The sequence below is a fragment of the Chaetomium fimeti genome (assembly GCF_033439085.1).
Source record: "Chaetomium fimeti strain CBS 168.71 chromosome Unknown B0H64scaffold_5, whole genome shotgun sequence".
Taxonomy (NCBI): Eukaryota; Fungi; Ascomycota; class Sordariomycetes; order Sordariales; family Chaetomiaceae; genus Chaetomium; species Chaetomium fimeti.
The window spans coordinates 269,323-289,979 of NW_026944333.1; the positions used below are offsets into that span (position 1 = coordinate 269,323).

Below are 20,657 nucleotides of genomic sequence, written 5' to 3' on the forward strand. Positions count from 1 at the left end.
GGGTGTCGTTCTCAGGGATGCGCAAGAGGAGGGGTTCCGCGGCGGTGATGGCGCAGAAACGATAGACGTTGGTCGCCGGGGGTTTTGTATGGATTTTCTACGGTGAGAATAAAGCTATTGAGGCCAGGTTCTCTTCGGCATTGGTTGGCGCAAAGTATTCTCCTAGTGGGCGGTCCCTTTGTGACGGAAATCGATGGCTATTGGCGTTGGCACCTGGCAGCGATCGGCCCTGACCCCCGAACGCCGCTGAAAAGGCATGCGTTGCTGGCGCGTTCAGCTCCTGGAGGCCGCCGTGCCTGCCAGCTGTCACCGAGCGAGGCGTGGCCGCGTGGGCTGGATTGTGGACCCACCGCCCGCGGCATGGAACCTTATCCTTATCTTATCGACCCCTGTTCCGCTCGAAATTTTGAGAGCGACCCCACCGTTCGTTGCGCCTGAGGGAACCTGCCGATTCAGACGCAAAGGAAAGGAAAACACCGGAAAACACCAGACGTGGGATACACAACCATCGCGCCAGCCCTCACATCCCCCAATTTCCACAATGCCAGTCCTAAGGCCCCTTTCGGGCAACCCGGATGCCCCCCAACAATACAAACAACCTTCCAGGAAAGGCAAGAAGGCGTGGCGCAAAAATGTCGACATTTCCGAAGTGCAACAGGGTCTCGAGGAGCTCACCGACCAGATCATCAAGGGGTACGTTGTTTGACAGTGGGAAAGATTGAGAGACATTAAGCTAACAATTCTGCAGAGGAGTTATCGCCGAGAAAGACTCTGCGGACCTCTTCACCATTGATGTGGAGGGCGACGCCGAGCTCCCGAAGCGGTTCCCGAAGCACGTCAAGAAGGGTCTAAAAGCAGACGAAATCATTGCGCAGCGGTCTGCAGTAGCGGCGGTTCCGATGCGCAAAAGGGCTGGCGACAAGACCACCGATGGCATTCTCCCCGTCAAGAGGCAGCGGACCACTTATGTCACAAGCAAGGAGCTGTCGAGGATAAAGAAGGTCGCCGACGGGCACCACGAGTCGACAGTCGCGGTCGTGGACGCCGCGTACGACGTCTGGGCAGAGCCGAAGGAAGAGCCAGCGACCGAGGAACAGCGATTCCTTCCCAAGGCGGAGCAGACGAAGAAGCCCAAGACGCTAAACGAGAAACCCATCTCCCTCGCCGCCAACGGAAAAGCCATCCCTGCAGTACCGAAGCCCAGGGGCGGCCACAGCTACAACCCCGCCTTCAACGAGTACCAAGACCGTCTGATCGAGGAGAGTGAGAAGGCTGTGGAGGCAGAGCGCAAGCGGCTCGAGGCTCTCGAGGCCGAGCGCGTCAAGCTGGAGGCGGCAGCACGGTCAGCGGCCGAGGCGGAAGCAGCCGAGGCACGGGCTGACCTTTCCGAGTGGGAGGATGACTCGGCTTGGGAAGGGTTTGAGAGCGCGGGAGAAGAGCTGAGCGTCAAGACGAAGCGGCCACGGCGCAAGACGCAGGCCGAGAGGAACAAGATCAAGCGCCGCAAGGAGGAGGAACGGAAAGCGAAGCACGAAGCGGCCATGAAGCGCAGAAGGGTCCAGGAGGAGCGCATCAAGCAGATCGCGCTCGAGGTGGCTGAGAAGGAGCGCCAGATGGAGCTGGAGAAGGTCGAGCTGAGCGATGGCAGCGATGACGACGGCAACGAGATCGAGCTGCGGCGGAGGCAACTGGGCAAGCTCAAGCTCCCGGAGAAGGACTTGGAACTCGTGCTACCGGACGAGCTGCAGGATTCCCTGCGGTTGCTCAAGCCCGAGGGCAACCTACTTAAAGACCGGTACCGCAGCATGCTGGTCCGGGGAAAGATGGAGGCTCGGAGGAAGATTCCGTTCAAGAAGCAGGCCAGGTCCAAGGTTACCGAGAAGTGGACATACAAGGACTTCTCATTGTGATGGGGCCGGCGCGAGGCCGAATGCAAAATACATTTTCCGGTGGCTACCATTGCAGCCACCGATATTTCTCTGTTACCTACCTTCGCGCGCGTGATCCGCTTACGCTCCAAAACCGATACCTACCTGCGAACCCGGGTCAAGATCCCCAGGTACCCAGTTACCTACCTAGGTAGGTAGGTAGGTTGCCCGCATGGAACCTCACCGATACTCCCCCGTCACCTCCTCACACCACGCCCAAAACCCCTTCGCCTCCCCCGTCCCGTCCCCATCCCCCTCCAGCCTCCCCGCGTCCACCAGATCCTGCCGCACCGCCGTCGCCACCCGGCCCCACGGCACCACGTAGCACCCGTTCCCCCCCGCCGCCGCCGCCGCAACTGCTACCTCCTCCGCCAGCCCCGCGTACAGCTGCGTCAGCGCCGCCAGCCGCGCCGGATACAGCAGCGGCCACGCCAGATACCCCATCCAGGGCGTGTGCCGGAACAGCGCCGTGGCCGCCGCGCCCGGGTTGGTGCACACGCTGAGCACCGGCGCAGCAGCCGTAGTAGTAGTACCACCACCACTGGGAGTGGTGGCGCGGCCCCGCCCCCGCTGCTGCTGCTGCTGCTGCTGCTGCTGCTGCTGCTGCCGGCGCGCGAGCTCGGCGGACAGCAGGTAGTTGCCCGTCTTGGAGTTGACGTAGCAGCACGTGGCGTCTCGGGGCGGGGTGTGGAGTTCGGAGGGGGGGAGAACCGTCCCGCGCGGCGCGGCGAGTTCGATCATCTGGCTGGCGGTCCAGACTACGCGGACGGTGGCGTTAGCGGTGGGGACGGCGGCGGCGGTGGCTTCGAGGAGGGGGAGGAGGAGCTGGGTTAGCAGGAAGGGGCCGAGGCAGTTGGTGGCGAGTTGGAGCTCGATTCCCTGGGTGGAGAGGCTGCCGATGGGGGGCTGGGAGACGCCGGCGTTGTTGAAGAGGACGTGGAGGATGGATTCGTGGGATTGGAAGGTGGCGACGGCGGTTTTGATGGTGGTGAGGTCGGCGAGGTCGAGGTAGAGGAAGGTGAGGGTGCCGGTGGAGGAGGGGATGGCGGTCTGGATGGTTTGGATGGCGCGTTGGCCGTCTTCTTCGGAACGGCCAGCGATGTAGACGCGCCCGCCTTTTTGGTACAGGATCTTGGACAGCTCCAGGCCGATGCCCGAGGCGCCGCCCGTCACGATAAACACCTTGCCGTCTTGCGGAGGGACATCGTCCTCGGTGAAGGTCGGCTTGGCCGGGAAGAACTGCGCTAGTTGAGCCCTGAACATGGTGGCGAGATGGGAGAGCGGTATGGTACGTCCTGGGTACGGTTAGAGTTGTCACAGGCAGCACAGCAGGGTGGGGGGGGGCTGCGGGAGTCAAGGTAAACAGCTCAGGGGATGTCTTTGCGGCCCCCAACATCGTCTGCTCTTGGCATGCCCTTAGCGCCCCAAGGTGTGCGTTGGTTCAAGCAGTTGGGCCGCTCGCGTGCTAAGCCAAACCGGTCAAGGTGGGCCCAGACTTGAGCAAGTTGTTGGGTTCTCTCACTCTGTTCCGTTCTTCAGTTCGCGGGGCCAAATCATAAATGTACTTTTTTACCTCCCACAAACTACCTACCCTAGCAAGCTCCCTAACTGTGTGACAAGAAATTCCCAAAATCTGTAGGAAAACTATACAGGAGAAGTGAATAACTAACAGCCCAAAGTGAAGTACCAGATATGTCATAATGTCATCGTAATATGTGCACAACAACGAGTGTGTCGGCCGTCTCTCGAGGCCCCAAGTGCGTACCCGTGACAGGCACTCAACCAGTCCACACGGCAGGTCCCGGGGCCTTGTACTCAGTCAACTTCATGTCCTCCAACGCCACCGTCCCGGCCTGTATGTCCTGGTTCGGGGGCACGAGAAGGCCTGGCGACCAGAGAATTAGCAAAGTCATTGCAGTGGGAACTCGGTGATCTGCTTACCCGGGTCGTCATCTGGGTATGTTCCGGGGAACCTCGCAAACTCTGTCGGGGTGCCTCCGCCGGGGCCAATGATATTGACAAAGGCGCAGTTGACGTAGAACTGGATGTATCTGAGTTCCCCCGTAGGCATGATGTTCTCAATGCGCATCAGGTATTTGCCAGGCGGTGTAGTCTCCGGAATGGTGAAGTTGAACTAAATTCCGAATCAGCACGGTTCGCAACCCCTGGAACAACTTGAAGTTCAACAAGCACGGGGAACGCACGTCGGTCACTTTCGGCCAAATCGACCAGTGCTGGTCATCCGTGGGGCCTGCGTAGGCAATCTTGAACCAGTCGCCATCGCCTTTGTAGCTCTGGAGGTCGTCGTTGGGAGCGCGCGAGAGGTAGATCTGGCCGGGTCCAGGATGCCAAAAGTTCGGGTACACACCCTTCTCCGGGTTCCTGGTCCCCCTCCCGTCGGTTGACACTCGGAAGCCGACCTCGGACCCGGCGATGATGTCGGCCGTCTCAGTCTTGGATGCTGAGTCGAACGCCAACCTGCCGCAAGTGATGTTTGGGTCGCTAGTCCCAACGATGGGTTCCAGCTTGGCGCTCTGGTCACCGGGGATGTACTTCTCGGGGGAGACGTAGTAACTGGTACCGACATCACTGGGAGCTATCAGCGAGGGTCTGCGCGGGCCAGGATGTGCCGCAACCTACAGGACGTATTTCCACTCAGGCGTCTCGGTGCCGTTCACAAGGAGCATCCCCTGAACATCTGGGGTGGGTTAGCAGTTGGTTATTTGGGTTCATGTTGTTGGATGGGGGAACACCCACTGTGTCCTAGAGCTCCCGGAGTAAGCAGCACGCTTAGAAATGCAGCTTGAGATATCCTCATCTTCACTGCTGGGGGGGAGGGGGTGTCCTAGTAAAGTTGAGGATGCAGATGAAGGTCGAATAGATCTGCTGAGGTCTAGCTGAGGTATAAGACACAACCATAAGAACTGGGGAACACAATGATTCCGAGATTGCAAGCCCAACCCCGTGTGCGGGACTAGCACGTTCTTAAAAGCGCAACATACTGCGTGGGATTCGGAGATATAAATATACAATCCGCAACCACCCGGGCACGAGGGCCTGAGTTAATGAAGCAGTAATTAAGAGCCGGCATGTGGTGCGGGGAATCACTGCTCACACATAGGCGTTCCGTGCATCCACGAACCTCGAGGGATTAATTAAGTTAAACAAGCTGCACGTAACATCGGGGGTACCGTAGCTCCGGGCAGTTCATCAATCTGAAGGCGCCCTAAGCGCTTGCGAGACAACGACGTCTAGTCTTGGCTTGGGCCACGAAAAGGGGTAGAATGTCACAAGTCTGTTGGGGATTCCGCCGGCGTGTGTTTGTGTTTGTCACACTGACTCGTGAAAGGGGTCGAAAACATGGTTGTAGAAGGCATATGGCATAATAGTAGTAAATTGTCTAGGTACCTAGGGTATGTTATCATGACTCCCATGTCATGAACGAGCCTCTTGCAGTAATCCCATCCTTGTGTCGCAAGGCCAAGGGAGAGATTGTCTCAGGGCAATCGGCAACGTAAGCACAGTTAGGTCAGGTACCTTGACTGCCGGAATCTGGTACGCACGGTAGGACCCGATCGAGATTAAGCTGCCACCCAAACGGAACTGAGCCACCGGTTCCCACCACACATCTGCTGAAATTCCTGTGCACAGGACGGAGTAAGAAGGCCGAGTTCCTCTTCAAGGTAACAAGACGCGGAGTTACCACTTCGGACCACATTGATCATCATCCGAAGAGAGTTATGGTCAACACAACCCTTATCATTCATAGTGTCACTTGTGTCTGTAGCGGGCATGCTATCTCCTTTGTATAATCGTAATGACAGCGCTAAGGTCTAGTCCAGGCTGATGGTCAAGAATATAAAAACCCATGACATGGGCGACCCAACGAGCAAAGCTGATGGTCATTCCACTGACGTGCCAGCACGCCAAGATAAGAGTCCTTAACCCATCAGCAGCACAGTGGTTGAACCCCCCACAGGTTTCCACTGCCGCCCCCAAACACGAGTTGGCCTTCGTTTCTGGGTCGGTTGGCCCGTCCGTGAAGCTGACTGGTTCCAGGGGCTACACCGGACCCTCGATTCCCGGCGTCCCCGGCGGGGTAAACCACTGCCGCGCCATCCTTTGGGAAGCTCTCAGTTCCGTTTGGAAATCAGACGCTAAGTCTTCTCTATTACCGTATTGACAAATTCAGTGGCACACATGACTAACGGTGCTTGGACAACAAGACTGAAGATGGACTTGAGCTCCAACCCAAGGAGCTGTAGGGACGGATACAACGACCAACTTCCGGTCCGAGACCGTACGTACTGTGTAGAGAGTTCCGGCTTCCATTGGTGTAACTAGCGATTGGACTTGGTTGTGTCGGGCTGCTTCCAGCTGAATCTGGGTCTGATATTCGCATCCCCGCCTTCACCACTTTTCTTTTCTGCGATACCGCCACTCCTCGGATCGTCCCTCTCCTTTCTAACCTACGCTGGGCCGGACATGATGGGACACGATGGCAGGGTACTTTAAACGTATTGGACAGAAAATCAAATCCTTGGGCGGCCACAAAGGGACAGCCGAGTCTGCGAGTGAAGCACCGTTGCACCCCGTGTCAGAAACGGAGACAACCCCCCTACCACCAACCGAGGACAATACTGAAACCGACACGTCACCGTTACCGGACGAGAATCTGGGCACGAAGGATGCCGCAGTTCCGCTCCTGTTCCCGTCGAACGATCGCCAGGATCTTTGGCGGGAGGCATTTCTCAAACTTGACGATGCCGAACGAGCAGTCCTGGATTTCGCTCCTGCTATTGATGATGACGGTAATGCAGATGAAAGCGATGATGGAAGTCCCGCAAAGCAAGAGGACATGGCGTCCGCAATCAAGGAAATACTCGGAACTGCGAACGCCCTGAAAGAGAAGGATGAAGAGAAGCAGTACACCGCCGTCAGTTCCGATACTCGACAAATACCAATTCCAGTGGTTGTTATCCCGCTGACTCGATGCAATATAGAAACTCAACAAGGTAATCGACGGCACGACGAAAGTCAAGTCCTTGATCGACGCCGGACTAGCCTTTGACCCGACCAAGTACGGCGCCCTCGCCTGGGCCATTCTCTCATTCGGGCTGCACATGGCTATCAACGCTAGAGAGATCCGCGACTTCATGTTCGATGCCTGCGACGACATAGTCAATATCGTTGCTAGATATAGCATCTACAAGATTCAGTACCGTAGCAGCGCCCACCCGTCCGGCACGACCGAGGCGTTGCAGAAGTTTGAAGAGGGGGTTACGGATGTTTACACCTCCATTCTCCAGTTTCTGGCCGAGATGAAAGGATATCTGAATCAGAATTGGCTGGGTGTGTACTGGAACATCTCTTGAATGCAGACGGACTTCTTGGTGTCCACGCTAATGTGTTGGAAAAGAACATGGGGCTGCTGCCATATTCCCCAAGGCCGAGCGAAGTTTGTCCAAGACCAAGCAGAGCATCATCACACAAGACTTGGCAGTTCAATACTGGGTAAGTCTCCATTTGACTTGCAGTTTCGGCACCGTCTTGCCTTTGGCTCAACTCACAAGCCTGTCATGTTCCCAATGCAGCTCCCGATACTCGAGCATGAAAGCATTCAGAGCCAATTCCAAACCGTTCTCAAGAATCTTAATGCGTTGGTCAAGCCCACTTATGGTAATAATGGCGTGCAAATGAAGAAACTCGAAAGGAAGGTTCTTTTTCCCACTCTTTTCCTTCTCTTTTCTTTTCTCTTTCTGTTCCCCTTCTACCCCCAGGTCTTCCGGGTTCCCAGCTAACCCGATAACTGAGTACAGTTTCCTCGTCGACCAGGAGAGGGCGGCCGTCTTGCGTTGGCTGCCTGATGGCAACATGGACCGCATCCATACCCAGATTCGGTCCAGGGCAGAAGTCGACTTTTCCGAAAATTACCAACCCGGCGTCTGGCTCTTGAAGCACATCGACTTCCAGATATGGGCCGACGCTCAATCCTCCTGCGGGCTCTGGTTGTACGGCGACATGGGAACCGGCAAGACCGTGTTGACGTCAACCGTCATCAAGCACCTTGAGCAACTGTACACGGGTTCCTCGCAAGGAGCTCTCGCCTACTTTTACTGCTCTGCCGCCGAGTCCACCCGCACCGATCCGCTGGACATCCTCCAGGAAATCCTGCGCCAGCTTGCCTCCACCAAACCTGGCTTGGACATTTTTCGAAACTGGCAGCAGGACAAGAAGCCATCGGCTCTGACGAGAGACGCCGTGCTCCGGCTAATCTTGCAGATGATTGACCTCAACGCTCACCGCCAGACGACTATCGTGATAGACGCACTGGACGAGATCGACAGGGACGGCATGGGGTTGACCTCGATCGCGGACGCGCTGCACTACTTGTTGGAAGCAGCTGATGGCGTCGTCAAGATATTCGTCTCCAGCCGACCGCAGAGCCGTATCCGCGATCAATTACAATCTTGGACCGGAATCCCCGTCGACCCCGAATCAACACGAAGCGGCATGGAGACTTATATTGAGCTCGAGGTGGACCGGCTCCTGAGACACAAGCATCGATTGGTGGACCTCAAGCCCAAGGTGAAGGAGACGCTAAAACAACGAGCTGGTGGAATGTCTGTGCCTGTTCCATCGCCGCTCTCGAGTCAATTCATAGCTAGTGGCACTCTGACTGATCATCCCTTTTTCCTTCAGGTTTCGCTATGTCCAGATGTCTACGGAATGGATCTGCCGCGGTGAGAGTCCGCTCGAGATCAAGCAAGCCATCGCCGAGCTCCCTTCCGAACTCAGTGGGATCTACCGCGACCTCTTCGGGCGGATACAGAACCGGCGCAAGTTGCACCAAGACTACGCGCGCCTCGCCATCTCGTGGATCCTCGGCATGAGACTCGTCCTCCGCGCGGACGACCTACTCCGGGCTGTCATTGCGGGAATGGATGATGTTGATGACGAAGGAATTCTCGAGACTAGCATCGACGATATCCTCACGGCCTGCGAGGGGATCGTGACGTATAACAAGGCCAGAGACGTCCTCGAATTAGGCCACGTTTCTGTTATCGAGTTTATCCAGAAAGACAAGCAAGATCTGTATGATCAACGCCAGGTGCATACCCGGATCGGCACTACCTGTGTCAGGGTCCTCGAGGGGATGCACCGGGTGTACCACACATCCGACACATGCCCACCAGAATCCCACGACAGCGGCCACGACGACGACGACTCGCAGCTGCTGCGGAAGCGCATGGAATTCATCGGCCACTGGGCGTGTCTCTCTTGTCTCACCATCAGTGACATACCCCAAGGCGGCCGCAATACGAGCACCTTTATCCAATACGCCAACTTCATGTGGGCGTACCATTGCGGCGCGTCCGGCTCGCTCATCCGCGCGGCATCCCTCTTGGAGCCTACTCTGACAACTCTCCGCAAGGGGCCGGACGGCGACATGCGGGGCGCTCTCGACCAGATCGAGGCTCATCACTTTCTGTATACGCCGTGTCAAGACAGTCCGTACTACCGAGCACTGCGTTGGATAAAGCAGTTTGCAAACGCGATCCACGGTTCTAGTGGCATGCCTGTTAGGTTACTGGTGACGAGGGATCCCGGCCCAGGCAGCAAACAGAAAGAGGAGCTGGTGCAGGGCCCACCGTTTGCTGTTTTTATGGAGGTCAGCAGTCCCTTGCTTGGTTGTGGAAAGATGCTGGCAACGATATGCTATCAACAGAGGCCTGCCCTGCTGACCATAATAATCTACCCGGCCAGACTATGGAGAGACTGTTCGAATCCGTAAGGGATGCCTAACGGGACGGTCCTGGAGGTGTCTGACGGCCGCTTTGTTAGCTGCCACACGTCAAGGTGCGGCCACTACCTAAGCAAGTCAAACTGGAGTTGGAGTTGGTGTTGAATGGAATTTGACTCGGTTGGCGGGGAACCCAAAGGGGGGAAAGCTGCAGTAGGTGGCTTTTGAAGTAAAACGAGATGATGATTGGCAACAGTAAATGGGGGTATCATTCCTTGTGATGACCAAGTGACAGGTGATTCTTTCCCAGTCCTCACATCACTAGTCTTGTCACTTAGTTGATGAATAGAGGCGGTTGGATGAATTGGGCAGAAAATACCAAATCGAGCAGTCTGAAAACAGAAGCTTGCATTGCCCGGTCCAAGCCAGAGAGCAGTAGCGAGGCCTACTGCAGCTGTCAGGGTCTGGACCCCGCGCGTGGCGTACCCGGCACAGAGCATTCAAGTCATGCGTGGTCATCCACAATCACAATCACACATGACATTGACATTGACATTGACATTGACATTATTCTACGAATACTAATATCAACCGATGCTCACCGGGAAACTGGCAACCCACTATGTCAGGCTCCATCCCTCAATTCCTCCGCCATCGATACACCATGATTCCCCAAGAGGAAGACGACACCATCGCCGCCGGGCCAAAACAACAACAAACCCAACAGCAACACCACCACCTCTCCCAAGACAGCGACACCCCCCATCATGACAACCACTCCAACCACTCCAACCCCCACAACCCACTCCCACCCCCGAATACTAAAACCCACCACCGACCACTAACGCACTACCCCCCCACCCTAGCCCTCAACCTCCTCGCCTACACCCTCCCCGCCCTAGTCTCAACCCTCTCCAAACTCTGGATCGCCCAGATCGACCCCTCCCTCGTCGCCACCACAGACGTCTACACCTACATCGGCGTCGTCGCCGAGGTCCTCAACGAGGGCCTCCCCCGCGCGGCATGGTCGACTATCGGCGACCGCTCGTCGCGGACGGTGGCGCAGCGGTTGGGGTTGGCGCATACTCTGGTGTTGGTGCAGGCTGTGCTGGGGGCGGTGATGAGTTTGGGGTTTTTGGGCGGGGCGAGGGCTTTTGCGGGGGGGTTTGTCCCCTCAGTGCCTGGGGAGGGTGATGGTAGGAGGGGGGGAGTGAGGGATGTGAGTGTGGTGTATGTGCGGGTTGCTGCGTTTTCGGCGCTGGGGTCGGCGGTGGAGACGGCGGTGGCCGCGGCGACCAGGGCGTTGGATCAGCCGGATGTGCCGTTGGTTATTGGGAGTGTGAAGGCTGTCGTGAATATTGTGTTGGATTTGTTGCTGATCTCGCATTGGCATGTTGGGAGCCACACGCCGACGGTACTGTGGCAGGCGGGGATCCAGTTGGGGTGTAGCTTGACGGCGGCGGCGGTGGGGTTGGCGTATTTTTTGGTGATGGTTAGTTGGAAGGAGTATCGTCGACAGAAGGTGGTGGTGGATGAGGCCGCGAGCGGGGAAGATGTACAAGCGAGGGAGCAGGGCATGAGAACGGGATTGGGACCGAGCCTGAAAGCCCTGATGGTGCTCATCCGTCCCGGGCTACTCACCCTGGCCGAATCCGCCATCCGCAACGCCCTCTATCTCTGGCTGGTCAGCAACATCGTGTCCATGGGCCAGACCTACGCCACCGCCTGGAGCGTCTTTAACACCATCCGCTGGGGCCTCGTCATGGTCCCCGTGCAGGCTCTCGAGGCTACCGCCCTGGCGTTCGTCGGCCATCAATGGGGAGCCTGGCGCCGCGCGATCGGAACTGGGACGCTCCGTCCGGGACGCACCTCCTTGCGCACAGTCCTGGGAATCGTCAAGCCGGCTTTGATTTCGCTGGCGTTGGCTTTATCCGTGGAGGTACCACTGGCCATCTTCCTCTCTCTCTGGGGCGCTCGGTCGTTTGCGAGGTATCTCGGTGGATCGGACGAGGTCGCCGAGGTCACGGCCTACATGTGGCGGACCATCGACTGGTGCTACATCTTCTACGCTGCCTCGACTCAACTGTCCACCATACTGCTTGCGACACGGCCCAAGTGGTATCTCTACCAGAGCCTAGTGAGTAACATCTTGTATGTTCTACCGTGGGCCATTGTGTGTCAGGTCAAGGCGCTGGATGCGGGAAATGCGTGGACCTATCATAGCCTTGTGTTTGGAGGAAGCCTGGTGTTTAGCTTTGTAGATGTTCTTGCCGTCGATGCTGTGTGGGCGTGGACGCTTGTGAAGGGAAAGGCAAAGCTCGAGGTCTTTCGAGAGTAGTAATCGCGTGGGTAATATGTTAGGGGTAAGCGCAATCAAGACCAGATTTCGGTCAACTTGTTAATTAATATATCTACGAGAATGCAATAATACGAACTTTGTTCTTAGCCAGTTCTACAGACAGCCAACAAGTGAAGCGAGCTTCAACATCAGAACCAAATACAATCCAATTTCCCTGATGCCGAATAGTTTAACAACTTCCACCCTCTTCGCTGGCCAAGACGGCACCGTGCTGCTTAGGAGATGTTGGCCGAGAAGTTGTCGACGGTGAAGGTGGTCTCGCCGCCGGTGAAGGGCTCGGTTCCCATTTGGAAGACTAAGTTCATTGTACGTTAGCATCTTCATTCATACCTAGACTCCCCACACTCGAGACCGAAACTCACCAATCAAGTGCTGCTCGCTGGCCGGGAAGCCCTGGGCGCTCTCCATGTGGTTGAAGAACTCCTTGACGTTGGCGCTGTAGCTGTTGATGGGGCTCGCCGCAACGTAGCTGTACACCTTCATGGCGCCGTTGTAGCCGACAAACAGCTCCCAGGTGCGGCCAGCAACGTTGACGGTGCCCGTGGAGGAGCCAATGGGGTAGACGTTGCCGAACCTCCCAAGCCTGACAGAGAAAATGGTCAGCAACCAGCTCAGGGGTAACCTTGCATAAGCGGGGAGGCCTGCTTACCAGATCATCAGCTCATGGTCGCCGCTGCTGTTGACGTGGTCGGGGTCCGCCGCCGTGAAGACATCGTACGCCACGTTGGCGCGGATGTTGGTGTCGCTGTAGGACCACGACACTGACGTCTCCATGGTGCTGATGGCGCTGATCTTCTGGCCCCTGGCAACCTGCTTGCCACCGTAGGGGTAGCTCTTCACGTTGTCCTCGCCACCGCTCCACTGCCATGTCGCGTGCCACGAGACGCCGCTGCCGCTGCTGTTGTCGACGTAGGTGCACTGGGAGCCCCCGGTGGCCGCGTCACGGCCCCAGTTGTTGTTGTTGACCTCATAGCCGTTGCCGGACCAGTAGCCATACTGCTCACAGAGCGTCGCCGCCTGGCGCTTCTCGACCGAAGTCAGGGGGCTCGCCGCCACAAGCGACGAGAGAAAGAGGAGGCTGAGCTGCATGGTGATGGTGACGATGGTGATGATGCGGGCTTGGTGTTGATGGTTCTCGTTGTCTTAACGTAAATTCCCTGGATATCATAGCACAGGACCTGCCCTTCTTTTAACATCTGTGACTCCCAAGTTCGAGCCTCATGAATCTCTACCCTGGAGTTTCAGATAACTACCTACCGTTACTACGAGACCAACTCTTGCCTTGACCTAGCCCCTTCCCCACAAGCCCATATTGGTTGTGGGAACGTCATATGCCTTGTCGTCCCCGTCGCTTGGATTTAAGGTTACAACAACCCTTCTCACGGTACCCGGGTCCCTACCCCGGATTCCCCCTTTCGCTCGAGAACCCGGTTCCCCAGCAAACAGCAAATGCCGGATCCACTGCCGACGCCACGGAGTTTTATATTCTTCGGACGGTCCCCGGTGCTTCTCTCGGTCCGTGGAGTCGGGCCTCGGGGTCCGCTCCACAATGAGTTCTAGAACGGAGCTGGCCCCGGTCTCCTACCCCTTTTGCTCGTGCATGAAGGGGAAGGGCCGTGAGAGACGTCACAAGTCACGGGAAACGCCTCTTATAACCGGCTAGACTTCGGCCTCTTCTTGCACATCGTAAGGTCCGTTGGAGACCCCATTGGCGCGCATGAGTTGAGGTGGAAACTACCGAAAACGGACGATCCGGGTGAAACACTGCCATTAAGCGACTGCGGGGTGATATCCCGGCTATGTCCGGGACGCCAGCACGGCCAGGTACCGGACCAGTGCAGATCTCGGTTCGGGCCCCCGATGATGCGCCCCAATTGGGATAAACCACACTGCCGTCTCGCCTCTCAGCGGCTTTTTACTTATTACCCGGGGACCAGGAAAGAGTGTCGTTGCCTAGCCTCACCCGTTATGTTTTCCACGACACTCCCTTCCTGTGTAGGGGCTGAACGCTAGTACGGGTAATATAGCCAAAATGACATAGGACAGCGGGTGGGAGAGGTGCTTCCCCGCGTGCTGGCCCCCGAGTATTTATTGCGATTTGAAGGAGGTGGTGTGTTACAACTTTGTGTGGCATCACCAATCTATGCTGAGACCTCCAGCGTAAGCTCTCCACCATGAAACTCTCCGTCTCGTGCCTGGTCGGCATGAGTGCCGCAGTCTACGGACTGGATGCCCCGTTTCAGACATACCCCGACTGCACCGAAGGCCCCCTGGCCGAGAACAAGGTGTGCGATCGCACGCTGCCGCCGGCCGAGCGGGCAGCTGCCCTTGTAGAGGCTCTGACCAACGAGGAGAAGCTGCAGAACTTAATGAGGTATGTCACGCCTAGGGACAAGTGGGGAGAGACGAGAACAAGAGGAAGCCGAAACACGTGGGACACCGTCTGACCATATCCCAGCAAGGCACAAGGCGCACCCCGTCTCGGCCTGCCGCCCTACAACTGGTGGAGCGAGGCGCTCCACGGCGTGGCCCACGCGCCGGGGACCCAGTTCCGCGATGGCGAGGGTGACTTCAACTCGTCGACGTCGTTCCCGATGCCGCTGCTCATGGCGGCGGCCTTCGATGACCAGCTGATCGAGGACATCGGCAACGTCATCGGCATCGAGGGCCGCGCCTTCGGCAACGCCGGCTGGTCGGGCATGGACTACTGGACCCCCAACGTCAACCCCTTCCGGGACCCCCGCTGGGGCCGCGGCTCCGAGACCCCCGGCGAGGACATCCTGCGCGTGAAGCGCTACGCCGAGTTCATGGTCCGCGGGCTCGAGGGCCCCGACCCGGAGCGGCGCGTCGTGGCGACGTGCAAGCACTACGCCGCCAACGACTTCGAGGACTGGAAGGGCGCGACCCGGCACAACTTCAACGCCGAGCTCACGACGCAGGACATGGCCGAGTACTACCTGTCGCCGTTCCAGCAGTGCGCGCGCGACTCGCGCGTGGGCTCCATCATGTGCGCCTACAACGCCGTCAACGGCGTGCCGTCGTGCGCCAACTCGTACCTGCTGCAGACCGTCCTGCGCGAGCACTGGAACTGGACCGAGCACGACAACTACGTGACCAGCGACTGCGAGGCCGTCGTTGACGTGTCGGCCAACCACAAGTACACCGAGACCAACGCCGAGGGCACCGCCTTGTGCTTTGAGGCCGGCACCGACACCAGCTGTGAGTACGAGGGCTCCTCCGACATCCCGGGCGCCTCCGCCCAGGGCCTGCTCCAGTGGTCGACCGTCGACCGCGCCCTGCGCCGCCTGTACCAGGGCATCATCCGCGTCGGCTACTTCGACGGCGCCGAGTCGCCGCACGCGAAGCTGGGCTGGGCCGACGTCAACCAGCCCGAGGCCCAGCGGCTGGCCCTGCAGGTCGCCACCGAGGGCATCGTGCTGCTCAAGAACGACGGCACCCTGCCGCTGCCGGCCGACGGCGAGGCCAAGCCCAACGTGGCCATGATCGGCTTCTGGGCCGACGCCGGCGACAAGCTGTCCGGCGGGTACAGCGGCACGGCCGCGTTCGAGCACTCGCCGGCGTTCGCCGCCCGCGAGCTGGGCTGGGAGATCACGGTGGCCGACGGCCCGGTGCTGGAGGACGGCGCGGCCGAAGACACCTGGACGGAGGCCGCGCTCGCGGCCGCCGAGGGCGCCGACTACATCCTGTACTTTGGCGGGCTGGACACGTCGGCGGCGGGCGAGGAACGGGACCGCATGACCATCGACTGGCCGGCGGCGCAGCTGGCCCTGATCGAGAAGCTGGCCGAGCTCAAGAAGCCGCTCGTGGTGGTGCAGATGGGCGACCAGATCGACGACACGCCGCTGCTCGAGATGGACGAGGTCAGCTCGATCCTGTGGGCCAACTGGCCTGGCCAGGACGGCGGCACCGCTGTCCTACAGCTCATCAGCGGCGCGAAGAGCCCCGCCGGCCGCCTGCCCGTGACGCAGTACCCGGCCAACTACTCCGAGGCGGTGCCCCTAACCGACATGACGCTGCGCCCCTCGGCCACCAACCCGGGCCGTACCTACCGCTGGTACTCCACGCCGGTGAAGCCCTTCGGCTTCGGCCTGCACTACACGACCTTCTCAGCCGAGTTCGGCAGCCACCCGCTCCTCGCGGGCCCCGGCGGCGGTAACGGCAAGGGCAAGGGCAAGGGCACCGACGGCAAGGGGAAGGGCAAGTCCCCCGCCGTGGCGCGCGCGGACATCAAAACCACGGCCATCGCGGACCTCCTCCGCGACTGCACCAACCAGTACCCGGACACGTGCCCGCTCCCCGCGCTGCCCGTGCAGGTCAGCAACACGGGCAACCGCACGTCCGACTACGTGGTGCTGGCCTTCGTGTCGGGCGAGTTCGGGCCGAAGCCGTACCCGATCAAGACGCTCGCCTCATACGCGCGCGTGCGGGACGTGGAATCTGGTGCGGATGCGGTGACGGCGGAGCTCCAGTGGACGGTGGGCAGCCTGGCGCGGTACGACGAGAACGGTAATACCGTGCTGTTTCCCGGCACCTACACGCTCACCCTCGACGAGCCGACGCAGGCGACGGTGCAGTTCGCGCTAGAGGTCGACGCCGTGGTGCTGGATGAGTGGCCGGCGCCGCCGAGCTGAGCAGGGGACGTTGTTGCACCGGTGAGGGAGTGAGCTCCTTGACGCTCCTTGACCACTGTGTGTGCGCGTGCCTGCATGGTACATGCTTGCGTAGCTTCAGTATGTATCAGAGCCGGCGGAATGTTGAGGCGGTATATACTGTAGAGTAGTAAATAAGGACTACAAAAGGACTAAATATGAAGAGCCATGAATACTCCTGAAACGCCTGTTGAGCCTTCCCTCCCAAACCAACAACAGGTAAAAGGTCGAGGTGTGAAACGCAGATGGCCAACCCACCATCCCCTTTGCGAGAAGTTACGGCGCTAGATTCTGCTCGAGTTAAGGTATCTAAAAAAGATTTGATCGCTCATAAAACTGAGATAGATCGGCCTGCACACGACGACATGTGGTGAAATTAATAGCTCATCAAATCTGCAGCAAGTCAGTCACGCACACCATCATCACGAACGTCCAATGAGTCAAGCCAGAACTCACCTCTCCCAAACAACCCCCTCTTCGCCCAGTCCATGGCCATCAGCACCCTGGTCCGGAAGCTCACGCTCTGCGCAAAGTAGATACTCCGCCACGCATACACGGCCCACAGCCCACCGGCCATCCCCCTCCCCTTGCCCAGGTCAAACACGGCCGAATTGCCAACATACGCCAGGCTGCCGAGATGCTTGTACTCAAACGCCTTGTACACGGCGGCATCCAGATCCCCCTCGACGATATCATTCGCCTGCAGCCCCGGGGTGGCGCGGGCCAGCTTGTTGAACTTGTGGGCCAGGTACTGGCCCTGCTGGTGGGCGCGCTGGGCGGTGGCGGGCAGGCTGGTCAGTTTGCTGTCGATCTGCTTGAGCAGCTCGCGCAGCTCGCCGAAGTCGAGGGTGCCCGACTGGTCGCGGTCGTACTCGGCGAACAGCTTGTCGAGGCGCTTGAGGTGGCCGACGGCCTGCGGGAAGCGCTTCTTGACCTGCTCGGCCACGCTGCGCCAGTCGGCGAAGCGCAGCTGCAGGTTCTCCGGGTCCGACCCGTGCTTCCACGCCAGGCTACGCAGGAACGTGACGATGTGGTCCGCCACGTTGTTTTGCACGGTTGCGCAGTCGCCGATGGCGTAGACGTCGCCGAGCGGGGTGCCGTTCACGCGGAGGTGGGTGTCGGTTTCGAGGGCTCGGCGGTTGGTTTGGAGGTTGCTGAGCTTCTTGGCAAGCCGCTTGCAGAGCTCGTTCTGGGAGACACCAGTGGACCAGAGACAGAAGCCCATGGGGAGCTCCTTGGTGATCACCTTGCCGTTTTCGTCTTTTTGCGTGAAAACGATGGTATCAGGGCGGACTTCGCTAACGCGAGAGTTGGTCAGGACCTCGACCTGGTCGCGCGCGAAGCGGTCCTCGGCGTACTTGGAGAGGGTTTCGTCATAGGTGTTGAGGATGTGGTCGCGGCTCTGGATGAGGTGAACCGAGATCTCGTTGCGGAGGAGTCGGGGGAAGAGCTGGATAAGATCCTCGTTGAGAAGATCGAAGAGCTCGGCCGCAAACTCGACGCCCGTGGGACCGCCGCCACTGACGACGAAGGAGAGGAGTCGCTTACGCTCCTCGTCAGTCGTTGTCGGGAGACAGGCCAGCTCCAGGTTATGGATGACCTTGTTACGGATCTCGCGGGCGTCGTTGATGTCCTTGAGGAAATGGCAGTGCTCCAGCCCCTTAACGCCGTGCGGGTTCGTGACGGAACCCACCGCGATCACCAGCTTGTCGTACGGAACGTAAAACCTCTGCTCAACGCCGCGACAGTCTACTTGGGAAACCTCGATCAACCGCGAAGAGAAATCCACGTCCTCGGCGTGGGCACGGAGGAAATGGCCGCCAACGCTGTGGATGATTCTCCGGATAGGTTCCACCAACGACCGCAATCCGAGTGTCCCCACCGTCGCGGAGGGCAGCATCGGCGTGAAGAGAAAGTAGTTGGTCGGAGATATGACAGTAATGTGGTAGTTTTCGGGGGCCAGCTCCTTCAGCAGTGCGACACCACCCCAGCCGCCGCCGAGAACCACGAGCCTAGGCTTTCCTTTTTGCATCCGCATCTCCTCGGTGTCCTCATCGTCGATAAACGCCTCAAGTATAGGGAGGTTCTTGGGGCCGCCGCGACGGGGATTGATCGCAAGAGCTGAGATGTCGACGTCGGCCTGGCTGGAGTGCAAACGGTAGGTCGAAGCATCGTAGAGGAAGAAGCCCACCACCCCGATGCCGACTAGCAGCACCGAGCTGCCGAACCATGCGGCGGCCCGGTAGGCAAAGTTTAACACGCTCGATGTTCCTTGTGGCAATGGCTTGCCGGACAATCGGCGCGCAAGGACAAGCGGCGCGGGGAAGAGGGGTTGCGACGATTTTTTCGAGCTTGTGATCGCGCTTTTGGTTTGACCCGTTACCCCCGATTTAGCCCATGTCCTTGTGGATAGCAATTGAGTTTGTGTCGTAGTCCACTGGTTCCTGGCTGTTAAATTTGCTACTCGTGGGTTGAGACGGCCTGTTTGGCGGGCTGCTCGGGTGCCGAGCATCGTGATGCTTTTTTTTGGTGTTGAAGTGGGTGCGACGTCACCAAAAGTGCGATAAAGACGCTCCACGAAGCGATTGGTGGTTAATTAACTAAAATGGAAGGGGTAACGAGAGGAAAGATACTAAGAAAAACTACAATTTTAGGTTTGGAAAGATTTTGTTGGAAAAATGAGGTGAGTAAATTGAAGTGCAGGCGGCACCGATAGTTAGGGCGTCGAGTGGGATCGACCAACCCAGCGGCACGCTACCTACGTCAGTGATTGCCCAGCTGCGTTGGGATGAGCAAATCTTGGGATGCTGTTGCTGACTCACCACGCCCGGGGTCGTCCAGAGCACCTTATCTTATCGCCCCATGAGCGCGTCCGTGCGTCCATTACACGGCGCCTTCGACCACTCGGCCATCCCTTGAGTTCGGGTCTTCAGCTCACTCAAAACCTACCAGAACGTACCCTCCAATTCTGCCACCACCGACCCCGACTTGCAATAGCACCGGTATGCTTAGGTTGACTTCTTGGTATTGAGTAAAAGCTGTGCTTATCGTATTTTGCTTCCTCTTTATTAGAGTCGATCTCGTCATTCCTTAATTTCCTCTCTCGTTCGTTTTTTTCAGTCAGTTGCCTCCTTGTTCATTCTCGTCCTCATCAAGAAAGCCCGTATTATTCGATCCTGTTGGGCAAGGTCAACGACCTCTTGCCGAGTACGGCGGCCAACAATCAATCCGGCTACGGTTATAACGGCGTCGTCCACAGCCCGGCATGTCGTAACAAATTAACAACGAATTGCCATGCTCCCACAATCAAGTTTGGCGTGCCTTCCCTCCGAGGTGACACGGCCAGCCCGGGATGAAACGCCTTCCAACACCAACTATGAATTTGCTACTCCCTCCTCGACCAAGCCTGTAAACTCAAGCCTTCGTCTCGAGCAAGATGGCAATAGCTCCTTCAGCACAGGAATCCACCACTCCTCGTGTCCGTGACATAGAATCATAGCAAATGCATATTCGGCATACTCTGGGAAAAACCCGCTCCGTTCCCAGTCGACAATGCCTGTTACAACGTTGCCTTGTACAATGATATTCCTCGGCGTTAGGTCTCCGTGCGTGAGAACGAAGTTGTTGTTGGTCGCTCGCTTCGCCCGCTCGCTGCTCAGGAGCCACCTCCACTTAGCACGCGCAAGGGGCCCTCCGAGGATCCGGGCTAGACACCAGTCGTCGAAGCCCTTCTCGCTGGCAAACGGCCCGCAGTACGAGTCCCCGAGCGTGTCGTAGACGTTGCGCACTTTTTGGCGGTCTACGCGGCCGATGAAGGATTCGGTGCAAGAGCGAATGCACGCCAGCTGGATGCGTAGTTGATCCTTGATGGCGGCCTGGTCGGCGGCGCTCAGCTGCTGCCAGACGTCGGCCAGGGGCACGCCGGGCACGCGCTCGCTGACTATGGCCCGCGCTAA

At 58.4% G+C, this 20,657-nt stretch overlaps 8 protein-coding genes across 8 annotated transcripts; 4 read left to right on the top strand and 4 right to left on the bottom strand.

The window, feature by feature from the left end:
* Nucleotides 1-309: 309 nt before the first annotated feature.
* Nucleotides 310-2,209, top strand: B0H64DRAFT_361062 (ribosome biogenesis protein Nop53/GLTSCR2). Its single transcript, XM_062801724.1, has 2 exons — nucleotides 310-693; nucleotides 749-2,209. The coding sequence occupies exons 1-2, from the start codon at nucleotides 542-544 to the stop codon at nucleotides 1,908-1,910; spliced, it is 1,314 nt and encodes a 437-aa protein (XP_062657394.1). The 5' UTR covers nucleotides 310-541; the 3' UTR covers nucleotides 1,911-2,209.
* Nucleotides 2,010-3,457, bottom strand: B0H64DRAFT_174638 (uncharacterized protein). The gene has a single exon (XM_062798823.1). The coding sequence runs from the start codon at nucleotides 3,189-3,191 to the stop codon at nucleotides 2,109-2,111; it is 1,083 nt and encodes a 360-aa protein (XP_062657395.1). The 5' UTR covers nucleotides 3,192-3,457; the 3' UTR covers nucleotides 2,010-2,108.
* Nucleotides 3,458-3,706: 249 nt separating this feature from the next.
* B0H64DRAFT_442981 (glycosyl hydrolase family 61-domain-containing protein) lies at nucleotides 3,707-4,746 on the bottom strand (the record flags this gene model as incomplete). The annotated part of the gene is made up of 5 exons (XM_062806683.1): nucleotides 3,707-3,813; nucleotides 3,870-4,062; nucleotides 4,133-4,517; nucleotides 4,569-4,626; nucleotides 4,686-4,746. 5 exons carry the CDS (start codon nucleotides 4,744-4,746, stop codon nucleotides 3,707-3,709), a joined length of 804 nt encoding a protein of 267 aa, XP_062657396.1.
* Nucleotides 4,747-6,122: 1,376 nt separating this feature from the next.
* On the top strand, nucleotides 6,123-9,734 carry B0H64DRAFT_462192 (uncharacterized protein; the record flags this gene model as incomplete). The annotated part of the gene is made up of 7 exons (XM_062807533.1): nucleotides 6,123-6,864; nucleotides 6,932-7,280; nucleotides 7,348-7,442; nucleotides 7,523-7,607; nucleotides 7,726-8,551; nucleotides 8,631-9,600; nucleotides 9,696-9,734. The coding sequence occupies exons 1-7, from the start codon at nucleotides 6,427-6,429 to the stop codon at nucleotides 9,732-9,734; spliced, it is 2,802 nt and encodes a 933-aa protein (XP_062657397.1). The 5' UTR covers nucleotides 6,123-6,426.
* A 444-nt stretch (nucleotides 9,735-10,178) lies between these two features.
* B0H64DRAFT_174631 (uncharacterized protein) lies at nucleotides 10,179-12,128 on the top strand. The gene has a single exon (XM_062798822.1). The coding sequence runs from the start codon at nucleotides 10,295-10,297 to the stop codon at nucleotides 12,008-12,010; it is 1,716 nt and encodes a 571-aa protein (XP_062657398.1). The 5' UTR covers nucleotides 10,179-10,294; the 3' UTR covers nucleotides 12,011-12,128.
* Nucleotides 12,129-13,120, bottom strand: B0H64DRAFT_462196 (concanavalin A-like lectin/glucanase domain-containing protein; the record flags this gene model as incomplete). Its single annotated transcript, XM_062807534.1, has 3 exons — nucleotides 12,129-12,326; nucleotides 12,394-12,614; nucleotides 12,681-13,120. The coding sequence occupies 3 exons, from the start codon at nucleotides 13,118-13,120 to the stop codon at nucleotides 12,247-12,249; spliced, it is 741 nt and encodes a 246-aa protein (XP_062657399.1). The 3' UTR covers nucleotides 12,129-12,246.
* A 671-nt stretch (nucleotides 13,121-13,791) lies between these two features.
* On the top strand, nucleotides 13,792-16,760 carry B0H64DRAFT_462204 (glycoside hydrolase family 3 protein). Its single transcript, XM_062807535.1, has 2 exons — nucleotides 13,792-14,405; nucleotides 14,490-16,760. Exons 1-2 carry the CDS (start codon nucleotides 14,206-14,208, stop codon nucleotides 16,681-16,683), a joined length of 2,394 nt encoding a protein of 797 aa, XP_062657400.1. The 5' UTR covers nucleotides 13,792-14,205; the 3' UTR covers nucleotides 16,684-16,760.
* Nucleotides 16,761-16,788: 28 nt separating this feature from the next.
* On the bottom strand, nucleotides 16,789-19,494 carry B0H64DRAFT_398952 (uncharacterized protein). The gene is made up of 2 exons (XM_062803989.1): nucleotides 17,158-19,494; nucleotides 16,789-17,094 (listed from the first exon to the last, which is right to left on the bottom strand). Exons 1-2 carry the CDS (start codon nucleotides 19,211-19,213, stop codon nucleotides 17,078-17,080), a joined length of 2,073 nt encoding a protein of 690 aa, XP_062657401.1. The 5' UTR covers nucleotides 19,214-19,494; the 3' UTR covers nucleotides 16,789-17,077.
* Between the last annotated feature and the right edge of the window lie 1,163 nt (nucleotides 19,495-20,657).

Bases quoted from the DNA above. Each gene is read 5' to 3' on its own strand.
- B0H64DRAFT_174638 (XM_062798823.1), bottom strand. From the start codon at position 3,191: ATGTTCAGGGCTCAACTAGCGCAGTTCTTCCCGGCCAAGCCGACCTTC.
- B0H64DRAFT_174631 (XM_062798822.1), top strand. From the start codon at position 10,295: ATGTCAGGCTCCATCCCTCAATTCCTCCGCCATCGATACACCATGATT.
- B0H64DRAFT_398952 (XM_062803989.1), bottom strand. From the start codon at position 19,213: ATGCTCGGCACCCGAGCAGCCCGCCAAACAGGCCGTCTCAACCCACGA.
- B0H64DRAFT_462204 (XM_062807535.1), top strand. From the start codon at position 14,206: ATGAAACTCTCCGTCTCGTGCCTGGTCGGCATGAGTGCCGCAGTCTAC. The intron at 14,406-14,489 runs GTATGTCACGCC...ACCATATCCCAG, and splicing joins AAGCTGCAGAACTTAATGAG to CAAGGCACAAGGCGCACCCC.
- B0H64DRAFT_361062 (XM_062801724.1), top strand. From the start codon at position 542: ATGCCAGTCCTAAGGCCCCTTTCGGGCAACCCGGATGCCCCCCAACAA. The intron at 694-748 runs GTACGTTGTTTG...ACAATTCTGCAG, and splicing joins ACCGACCAGATCATCAAGGG to AGGAGTTATCGCCGAGAAAG.